This window comes from Solea solea, chromosome 11 (assembly GCF_958295425.1).
Source record: "Solea solea chromosome 11, fSolSol10.1, whole genome shotgun sequence".
NCBI classification, from domain to species: Eukaryota; Metazoa; Chordata; class Actinopteri; order Pleuronectiformes; family Soleidae; genus Solea; species Solea solea.
Genome location: NC_081144.1, coordinates 14844550 through 14855892, shown reverse-complemented (window position 1 = coordinate 14855892; position 11343 = coordinate 14844550). Strand labels below are relative to the sequence as shown.

Here is an 11343-nt window from a genome sequence, read left to right as displayed (position 1 = left end):
CGCAAAGTGCCTTCAAAGCAGGAGCATATTCTTGTGGGTTTGCTCCAGAGATAACCTTTACCCTGCGCCTTTGGCTCGGAGAACAATTGTTTTTTAAGGAAACTGTAGTTTCCCATCACTTGAAAGTGCAACTAACTAGGTAGGATTATTGACAAGAAGACTTCAGTGTTGAAGGATAATAAACATCCTCCAACTCTTTATCTGACGTCTGGACCTTTATGGGATGAGCCGCGCATGGATTTATACTGAAGTCATTGGATTTTCACTGGATGCAGGTGGGAGATTAATTTGACAAATGTGCTACATCCTCATCAGGAAATGATTATTTTTGGGATTATCTGACATGGCAAGGATATCGTCCATCCTCGCTAAAATCATGCTTTTCAGAGTACTGGTTTTAATCCTCTTACAAGGTACGTTTCCAAGCGACAACACACTTTTACAAGTAATCCATCATGTACTTACTTTTCTTAGTCATATGTTGTTGTTGTTTTTTTAAGTGTCCCCCCCTCCCCCTCTTAACACATTTCTGTTACAACACAAGGTGTGTTGACGTCTGATGATACAGTGGTTAGATCAGAGGCCAGCTCTGGAGGTCTGCCACACTCAAGCGGGCCGCTTGGCTCCGGGGAACCCGCGCGTCTGAAGATGTCTGCGGCTGCGGAGACTAAGTCCAGACCCAAGCGCTGCACCTGTTATTCCTACAAGGATAAAGAGTGCGTCTACTACTGCCATTTGGATATCATCTGGATCAACACTCCCGAGTAAGACTCACTTAGTTCAGTACTATGGAGACAGTTTCTTTAATCTCCTGGTAATCCGCCGTGAGGTACATTTCGTACAAAATATCTCCTGCACCTTTGCCAGCGGCGGATAAAGAGCGATGGTAATTAAGATAAGCTCACCAGATTGACATGAGCTATTTTTGCAACTCAAAGGAAGCACTTAGGCCAGATTTCTCGCAAGTCGACCTCGGTAGCTTCTGCCCTGAGGCCCAGACGCAGGTTCAAGTGATGACAAGCCCGTGCGTTAAGGCGCAATTGTTCTGGAAACTATCAGGTAACATCAGAGAGGTGTCGCGTTTTATTGCAAAAGTGAGGACATATTGTGCTTTGTCACATGATATAGGCCACCCCTAGTGACACAGCATAAAGTAGAAGTATCTTGTCTACAGGGCTGGCCCTAGTATTTCTATGGCCCTATACAAACTTGATTTCTGTGGCTCCCAAAAACTTTCAGTGCAGCCTCAGTGTTACACAAATTGCTGTTAAATGACACACGCACGCACACACACACAAAATATACAATGAAATTGGCAATTCTCTTGCTTTGATTGAAAACTGAGTATGTTAAAATGTGTTAAATGTGATGTTTGACCAACACATACTGAAACTGATCTGTTGACTCCTTAGTTGCATAGAGTTCCTTTGGCAGACGTCAGCCCTGCACATCCGTATCATCTTACTACTGATTAAAATGACTATTGCTATTCCCAAAGGCCTCGCACAAAACCATGCCTGAGTGACAGCCTTGCAGTAATCCCTTTATTAAAATAGTTCCAATTATCTTTTATATGATAAAAGATAATTGATATGGTTTCATATTTGTATGCATGTGCCTCACAGGCTCCAGAAAAGCAGAATGCCTAAAAGACTGCACTGTAAATGTGTGAATGAACAGAGATCAGAAATTTAGATGCAAAAAAGGGTTGAAGAGGAATACAGCAGTTCCTCTTTTTCCCCTAGCACCATTTTGTAACATCCGGCTGATGACCTAAATGCAGGACACCAAACAACATAGGGAGGAAACAAAAAAAATCTGTTGACAATCAAAAATGGTATCAAAATGGCACAGGCTGTAGACATGGTATATAAAACAAAGCAGGTCATACAGTAGGGAAAAACAAGAGAATAAATGCTGGTATACTTATTGGCTTGAGGATACGGCACACTGGCAGAGAGTAGTAGCTAAATAGTGAGGTGAGTAAATTGTGCACAGCTGAAAGAAATATGTAAAACAATTTTATTCAGACATATTAAACACAAACATTTTGAGAAATAATAAAGATGCAAATTCATAGATAAATGCAATCAACAAGGCAGGAAACCAATAGCTGTTGTGTGTGCGATGTTTTGTGCTGGAAACACACACAAAAAAAACTTTGTACGAAGTCATGGCTGAGAGTCAACATGGCTTGTACAAGTTACGGTACTAAACAAAAGTACGCAACATCTGTTTCCCGCTCAACTCGCTCTCATTGGTTATTGCGGGGTGTGATGTTAACTGATGTTGTCTGTTAACCTCACACACTTCAGGATAATTTGGCCCGATTATCTGTTCAAATCAGCTATGATTGTCCAAAGGTCGAGAGCAGGAAGACCTGCCCAAATATCCTCTAGTGTGGGGCAGGGTTAATGCTGACATACATGGTCTAACACTGAGGATGGCGACAAAATTAATATTTATTATTGATCTTTCTAGAGGTCGTTTGGCAGATTGGCTCTGGGTGAATCCACACATTTACGTTCTGATCATTGAAATTTAGGAAGCCAGTTTTGGCCTGAGATGCTGAGCGGTGATAACAAACCACGCAAAGTGAACTTAATGAGATAGCATGACAATAGGCGCTCATATAAAGTATGTTTTGCATGTCCTGACATAGTGCAGATTAGTAGCTATAATTGAAACTTTGATTTCCAATACCTCCTTGTGCTGAGTAACGGTACTTTGTTTTACCACCTCCAAACTGCACATTAAAACGTCTGGCAAGACAGTGGAGAAGAATTTTTTCCTCCTCTGTCTTCTTTTGCCAAGACTGCTGTTGGCATTTTAGCTAAAGTGTTAACTTTATTTGTGCTCAGCAAGTTTGGACAAATTGACATAGTTCATAGACAACACTAACAAGTGTGTTCACATTGAGTTGAGCACTGCACCAGAGAAAATGGGAGATAAACCTCGAAAGAATGAGTGATGTGGTTCTTCATAATCTAACTTTGGATCGCATACAGGAGGCCGTCTCTACCTTTCGTTATTAAACACTTTTAATTAATGCTCCACATGAGCACCTCATTGCTTTCATGCACACACGACTGTGGTCACAAAAAAGTTTTATTCATTTGTTCTCAGTGCGGTTCCTTGTAAATGGGTGATACGGAGGTTTTTGACTGCTGATACTGAGATCACAGCCTTGAGCATCCGTTGATGCTGATACCTGTCTGATGTGGTTCTATTACAAAAATGATGCTTTCTACTTTGCTTTTTTTCTTCACGTATCTTAAAATAAATCCACACAGCTCACATGATCAATGCCCCTCCCCCTTTTCCCGATATCCGATCCATTAAAATTAATGGGATTTCACTCCGCTAAAAGGCAGGAGAACCTTCTTCCGTCCTCAGATACGAGCTGTCGGATGACGTCATCAGTTGTAAACACAGGAGCCACTTCACAATGAATGTGCTTAAATTAGTTTTATATGAGAATCTCCTTCCTCTTTGTGCTTCTTTTATATATCTCTAAAAGCCACAAACAACTTTACTGAACTAAAAACACATGTGTTATCTTCAACTAAATTGTAGACTTTTAAAAAGATTGTGCAAGAGATTCTACAGCTGAGGAGCCCTTACTGACTGTTTCTGTCTTAGGCCTTTCATTTGGGACCAAGAAAAGGGCGAGAGGACCATGCTGATTTAAAAACAAATAATGCAAAGTTAAAAATAGGTCTGAACAACATGTGTCCATATAACCATAGTGTGGCAAGACGTTGGGTAAAATGTATCACGTATTGTAGTTCTTGCAGTAATAGCATTTTGGATTATATTTGTTGTCTTTGTTTGTTGTTCTCTGTGTCCATGAGAAAGTGATTTAAGAAAAAAAAAAAAAAACGGTACTGTTTGCTTTAACTCCTCAGACGCACTGTGCCCTATGGTATGTCGAGCTACTCAGGCCCGCAGCGAACCAGACGTGCGCTCGCCAGGCAACAGACTGAGCGTTGCGCATGTGCGCGTGGAGCAGACCTCAAGTGCCATCATTTCTGTCTGACGAGGTGAGTCGGATTATTTAGACATAATATAAAAGTGACATTAGATACTTTTTCGGTCTCAGTTTTCATGAGTGAAATCAAAGTCTGTGACATAAGAATGCTGTGACTGAAGCTGATTGACAGGCTAATGGCAGAACCAAACACTACACTGTACCGCTTTCCTTTAACAAAGTGTAATGGTGTCATTGTGATTGCTGAGTATTAATTCCGATGTACTTTAACTTTTTTGTTGATGTGTAATTACTTTACGAATCATTTTTTTATTTGTTGTTTCAGTTATAAGAGCCAAACCATCAGCTTTGACATCCAGACAATTTAGTTTACACTTAAGCCTACATTTAAATTGATAAAACATGAAGCCAAGGCCACATCCCTTCACTTCTCTGACCACTCATCAATGATTGATTATTATTATTATAAAAGTATTATTAAAGTAGGAACTGGTGTTTTTGGAGCCGAGCCCACACTAAGAAAAATATCTCAACCTTACTTTTACAATTTTTTTCACATTAGGAAAAAAATGCTGCAGTAAATCACCGGAATAGGCTCGTATTATGACTAATATAATGTGAAAATTTCTTTTCAAAGTGTTCTGAAGACAGTGCCACCCAGGAGTCTCCACAGAGTTGCTGGCCCTGGATGACAGATTGATGACTCTACTAAGACTTGGGGCAAAGGACCCTTCACTTCAGTCCTGGCCCTTCACTCACTGTTTGACACTGTTGCTGCTACAAGTTCTCTCACAGTTAAGGGGAAACACTTTGGGAGCATGTTTCATCATGACCACTGGGTTTCGAAAACTCCTCAGTATATTAAGTCAAGATCCCTGGAGGCGATCCCATCTTTGTTCCCTCGTGAGAGTGCGTGAGGATTATATGCTTCATAACGCCACATAATACAATAACCAACAACTTTTCTCATGTCGAATTTGATTAGACAAATCGTTTTTATTCATACCTGATAAAAAGAGTTTTATGGACTACATTTGACTCGTCAAACATGTGTCAACCTAAAAGAGACATTAGTCATTACCTCTGCAAAAATACAGGAAAGCATTTGAGAAAAACATTTTAAGATTATTCTGCTTGTTGGTGTTGAATAATTAACATTTTCCTTCTCTCTTCTATAGGTCAGCATAGTGTCCTACTGAAACAACTAGTTACCTAATTAACAAAATGATGTGGTTCACTATAGAGCAGAGTATTTAAAGATTTAAAGAAAAACTATACCACAACCCAGTTAACGATGTAAATTGTGACAGGACACTTTAGTGCATGATATAACATTTCTGACTACTCTTTAGTGCCATTTCTGTAACACCGTTTTTTTTGTCGTTGTTTTGTTTTTTTGTTTTTAAATGTTAACCAGCAATTTCAAGAGACATCTGTTACATAAATGAATCACAACTTCACTTCATGCATATGTTATTTTATAAATCTAAAATGTATCAAGTGACCATTCCGTGGGTCCCAAGCCAGCCAATGACTTCTCTAGAGAACAAAAAAAAAAGGGACAATGAAGTAAGCAGACAAGTCATTGTTGATGCCGTTCAGTTTGTGCTCTCTGCGGTTAAAGTTCACTGAGACATAAGGCTATGACTTTTTCTCTCCATCGGGGTCTGTCCTGTGCCAGGGTGTTAGCTGCTTGCCAGGAGAGCCCCATGGTCACCAGGTCCTCTGTCACAGTTCTTCTCCATGTGGTATTCTTTCATCATGCATTCTTAATACATGCCCTAGACATTTCAGTCTTCTGCTGGTTATTTCTGTTGCTAGCCTTCTACAACCAGTTTAGTTATGTGTTTGTTGATTTGACATTACTGTTGTAGAGTCTAATTTTAGTCTTAAGACTATACTGGTTTGGATTTATACTTTATTAATCCCCTTAGGGAAATTGTTTCCACACTGAGTAGCGCCCAGGGAGCAATGGGGGTTGGGTACTTTGCTCAGGGTTACCCCAGCCCTTTTGACCTGGTGGGGACTTGAACCAACAACCTTCCGGTTACAAGCCAAGTTCCCTTTCCACTTGGCCACGGGCTGTTCGACTGAAGGAACACCTGGCTTTATCAAGGTGGATTTTAATGTCCTTTTGTGCACCATCTGTTGTACTCCCATTACCAGAATCATGTCATGTTGTGGGATTTTACTAATTTCTCCTTGTAGTTGCTCGTACCAGTCATCTTTAATCTCATCCTCTGCTTCATTCGTAGGGGCATAACATTGTAATACAGTTAGTTTGCAGAATCTTGAATCGAATCTGGCTCTTGGTCTCTGTCGCTGATGGGTTCCCATTCAAGGAGTGCTTTTGTTGCTTGTTTGTTTAATATGAGGGCTACACCATTAGCCTGTTGGTTGTCTTTACCAGAGTATATGATGGTTAGGCCCTCTGAGATTACTTTACGTCCTGAACCAGTCCATCTGCATTCACTTAATCCAAGCACATCTAGGTTGTAGTTCAGCATTTCTCTGCTTACTTGGGCTGTCTTTTCATACATAGTGCGAACATTCCATGTTCCAATCCTGATGGTACGTTTAGGGCCAAGGAGACTCTGCTTCAGGCTTCTGACTTCCTGAGGTAGTCTTTCATCAGGAGCTGTCATGGTGCCTGCTGCTGCTAGGCTGGAGCGTCCTGTCAGGCCCTGGGGTCTCGTAGGTTGATAAGATATAGTTTCAGTAACAAGAATTGTTTCACGGTGTGAGGTTGTTGGCCTCACACCCAACCCCGAACCTGGAGGGCCAGGTGCTGACTTTTGTCTGTCCTCTCGCCTGTAACCTGCCCGGCATGATTGCACCTGCCGGGGGCCTAGTTCTAGAACCTGCCAAGGACCTAGGTCTAGGGCCCCGCCGGTATAGCTCACAGGTTCCTTGAGGCACTCAAGCCTCCCCACCGCGTCAAGGTAGCAGCACAGGGTTCACTGAGACCTTTGACATAAATGATTTGGCACAATCAAAGAATAAAAGAGACTTGTTGTAGGTGGTCATTGTTGCCTTTGTGCGTGCTGCAACTTGGTTTGAAATACATTAGCATTCTTGCAGTTTGTCTGTGCATGTGTCTTTGGGTGAATGTGACAGACAGAGGGAGAGGGCGAAAGAGCGGACAGAGATAGAGCGAAAGAGGTGGGCAGTAGGTGTGAAGTGTATCATTTAGTTTATTGTGACCTCACAGAAATCATAGTTATGTTGTAACAGAATCCAGTGGCAAAGCTCCTTCCTAAGTTCTCATAAATTTGGTCACAAGTGACGCGTTGCATTCTCACTTTGTACAGTATGTATACTATGTATGTATGTACATTCATAAATGTTTATGCATCAAATCATAATGGAATAATATAAAGGGAATTGAACTGGAGGTGGGGGACTAAGCTGTCAACTGTATGAAAAAAATGTCAGAATTTGTGCTGTCCTAATATTTATAATTTGTTAATAGTCACTTTCCTGTATGTTACCAGCTATAGTAATAGTGGCATTACCGTTGCCTTTGAGTCTGTGGTGCCTGTAACGTGTAATTTAACGTGTACTCCTAGAAATGTCTTCTGACTTTATTAGGCACTTTTGTTTTATGTGCCTGTGAAAATGATTGTGAGCACACAATGATTCTTTCATGCGAGCATTGACCATCCATTTTGCATTCATGCAATTCATTTCCGTCTCGTACATGACCTGTTCTCCTTGGCAAGAAAATAAGTCATTATGTGTCAATATCTGGTTTGTCAAATGCATCGCTAGTTACAAGGTTACTTCGTTTTTTTTCATTTTTTTTAACCAATAAACACAAAGTTAAAGTTGCCTTTTATATTAATTGTACATCTCTGTTTGTTTTATGGTCTTTTCAAACATAACATAACAATATATACTTTCTTTATGTCATATTTGCCTGCAATTTACATCCCGCTGGTGTAAAGTCACCTCAGTGCAAAGTAAGAAGAGGGTGGTTTTATACGTGGGGAGGTACTTTTAGCTGCACAGCTGGGTAGCCTGGGGCGTTAGTGTTTCTTGGGTGTGTATAAGGTCAACTGCAATGACTTGACCCTTGTTTTCCCAAAATTGTTTGCTTAGGGACATTGGAGTATTAGACGTATTAATGTAGCTGGGTTGAATTTAAGACCGTCACGTCCAGACCCCATTCTCTTATTGGGTTATATAAGTGTGCTTTCAAGGTTCAAGGCTATGCCTCTTTATTACCTTTTTATTACTCATTACAGATGAGTATTACTCAGAGCACTTGACATAAATCTGTGGCAAAGCACATAGAAAATATCAGAGGGTGACAATTTGCCCCTTATTGTGTGATCACAATTTAATAATCCTGTTATCCTAAGATAAGGTTGCTTTTGTACTTACCTTTCCCTTATCATACAAAACCGACAATTAGTTGTAAAGGGTTCATTTTCTTGTTAAATGAAGGAAAATAGGCTTTTGTTTTTTTAAGCTGAGAACATTAAGCTGTTATAACAACAAACCTACTCATCATGAGATCGCAATATTACTTCAGTTAATTACAAGAATTGCAAGGTTTTTTGGGGGTCTGCATTCCTGGGATTAAATATTACCCATGATTTATTCTGTCGTAAATCATAGTTGCATTTTTGTATGAATACCGTTCGTCTTGTAAGACAGAGACCAATTGGACCCTTTGAAGCCCTAATGCTACCTATCATCCTGGAATGTTGCACTGAGTCTAGCCCAAATAAGCCTACCCTGGAGCCTCAGTATTAACGTTCTCCACTGAGCACCAACAATATTACTTCGTCAGAAAGGCCTTATTCCCACAGTAGACCATGGGAAATATTGCTATGCAGATGTAATGACCCTGCAACAGCAGGTTCATGGCCCCTGCCATAGCTTAGAGTGTGTTGTTTGTGCTCAGGTCCATAAAATAAATCAAGCTTTTCTCATAATCCATGAGAAAAGCTGATAACGAATTAAAGATAATAATGACGACTAGGTAGATACAATCACTGTTGTTTGAGAATGCCTTATTACACATGTATTTGTGAACAAACGGAGGTGTCAGAGATGTGGTCGACGTGACTACGTGGAGCTCATAAAAGGCCTGCGATTAGAAGTTATGATGGCAATCTGCAATTCATATTGGGTATTTTTAATAGATTTCTAGAACCCATATTGTGCCTACAGGGTTCATGTGGAAATATCAACGTATTGAAATAGAAGCTTCCTGGCTTTTGAGGATGAGGAAGTTGAGTTTCAGAGCGTTCAAGAAAGACGTGTTGCTGGCCCAAGGCACAAGCATTCAGAATTCTTCACCACAAAGGTAAATCATACAGAGAAAAGTCTTTCACAACATTTTACTGAGAGTAACAACAAGTAGCTGAGAGTCTAATCTCACAAGGAACAAAGTAACATGCAACTACTGGTTCATTCAGGTGGGGAATGTGAGGAATTCCTCTAATAGAACTGTTGTTCTCACTCAGTTACCTTAATAGTCAACTGTCGGTTCATTAACGTAATCATAAACAAACAATTCAAATAAACCTCATCCAGCAAATTTCCCTTTCTCACTGTTTGCTTCACAAAAGGAGACAACGCTGCAGTCAATTTGGAGAACCTGCAAAAGTAAAGCGAAGAGACAATAATGCAACGTAGACATCAACTGACAGGTTCAATGGCTGTTACGGCAACTGTCGTTCAAATCGGATCAACCTCCAAACCCAGTTGGTCCAGTTCATGCGTGGTTCACATTATTGCCTGTCGGATCTAAATCACTGATAAAGATCAGAATGCAGTGCAGCACAGGTACTGGTTGAACCTGTAGCTTTACAGTGTACTCTTGCATTTCTCGTGGTCTTGCATTTCTCAGTGTGAAGAAGAAGAAGTAGAAGAAGAGCTTCACCCATAAACGTGATGTGTAAACCAATAAAGAAGAAAGAGGAAACAGCTGGGGCAGTGGAAGAGAGTTTACATCTTTCCTGGTATGTGAACGCCACCATAGTTCCCTGACATGTTTGTAGTAATAATGATCACCTCTGTGGATTTATGACCTCTCACCAAGGTCGCCTGTGTACCCCGCCTATCGCCCTATGTCAGCTGAGATTGGCACAGCTCCACCCTCGACCCTCATGTGGAGGATAAAGTGGTGGAAGATGGATGAAGCACATATATTTTACATGTGGCTTTGTACAAATAGTGATACTTTGAAAGTACAACAAAAAAAGGCAACAAATGCCAGTAGCAAACACACAAAAAGTGACATTCACCGTAACGTGTTCTACTCTAATGTACAATGAGTGTAATGACTTTAATTTTCCAGACCAGACCATCAATGGAAAGACTCTTTGTAATGTTGGATAATTAAGCAAAGCACAGTGCTGTCAACTGAAGACATGAAGAGTGAAAACATGTTTCTTAACACCTGTGTAGTTAAATGTTTGTACTTGTAAAAATCTATTTTGGCTGTTGATTACATTTTCATTTATCTGAAGAGACTTGTCTGATAGAGACTTATTTGATGACATGCCCACAGGGAGCTGAGAAGTATACTCTCACCAGTACATGTTTAAGCTCCATACCTGCTGCAGGTGTAATTATGCTGAGGATTCCTCAAATAATTTAATAGCATTAATCATTGATTTCTTGGCCCCTGGGTTTGATTAATGACATCTGTATTTGACATCTGGTGCCCGTAGCACCCGAGACACCAGATGTCATGTTGCACCATACAAATCTATACGGTATTAATTACTTTCGAGAAGAAAGGAGACTTTTGTTTTATTTCCACCCACATGTGTAGTGGAAGTGCTTATTATGCTGTGCTGTGTCAGTTATTATTGCTTTTATAGTTTCATTATTATTTTTACCACTCATGGACTGAAGCACAATACATCAATCAATCCAGGCAGCTCCTGTGAAGCACGTGAGGAACATGGGGTCAAACTGTTTATCGGTGCATGGAAATACTCCAGCGTAAACAGCTTATCTGCTTATTGTGTGTGCTTTTTGTTTCGAATTTATATTGGCACATCTGAAAAAGGCCTCCAGGACACGTTTTCCGTCAGATTGAAGTGATTTGGAGCACATTGCTCATTAAATCAGTTCACGCCTGTTGATGTTGAGGTTATTGACATGTACGCTCCAGGCTAGTTCTCTATACAGTGCCGTAAAAAGATCTTATGTCACAGCTTTCACTTGCCGCACACGAGACACAATATGCTACTCTCACACTGTACGTAATAAGACAGCAGTTTGACAATAAATAGATTCATTAAAGCTTCAAATAAAGTCTCTGAGAGTATTTACATCAGGGGTCTCAAACTCAAATAACCATGGGGCCACAAGCATCTAGCCTGGCC

General features: G+C 40.4%; 1 protein-coding gene across 1 annotated transcript; it reads left to right on the top strand.

The window, feature by feature from the left end:
• On the top strand, positions 1-7829 carry edn3b (endothelin 3b). The gene is made up of 4 exons (XM_058642403.1): positions 1-413; positions 545-764; positions 3909-4043; positions 4629-7829. Exons 1-4 carry the CDS (start codon positions 344-346, stop codon positions 4681-4683), a joined length of 480 nt encoding a protein of 159 aa, XP_058498386.1. The 5' UTR covers positions 1-343; the 3' UTR covers positions 4684-7829.
• The last annotated feature ends 3514 nt before the right edge of the window (positions 7830-11343 follow it).

Coding starts and splice junctions, on each gene's coding strand:
- edn3b (XM_058642403.1), top strand. CDS start 344: ATGGCAAGGATATCGTCCATCCTCGCTAAAATCATGCTTTTCAGAGTA. Junction 414..544: donor GGTTTTAATCCTCTTACAAG/GTACGTTTCCAA, acceptor TTACAACACAAG/GTGTGTTGACGTCTGATGAT. Junction 4,044..4,628: donor CATCATTTCTGTCTGACGAG/GTGAGTCGGATT, acceptor TTCTTTTCAAAG/TGTTCTGAAGACAGTGCCAC.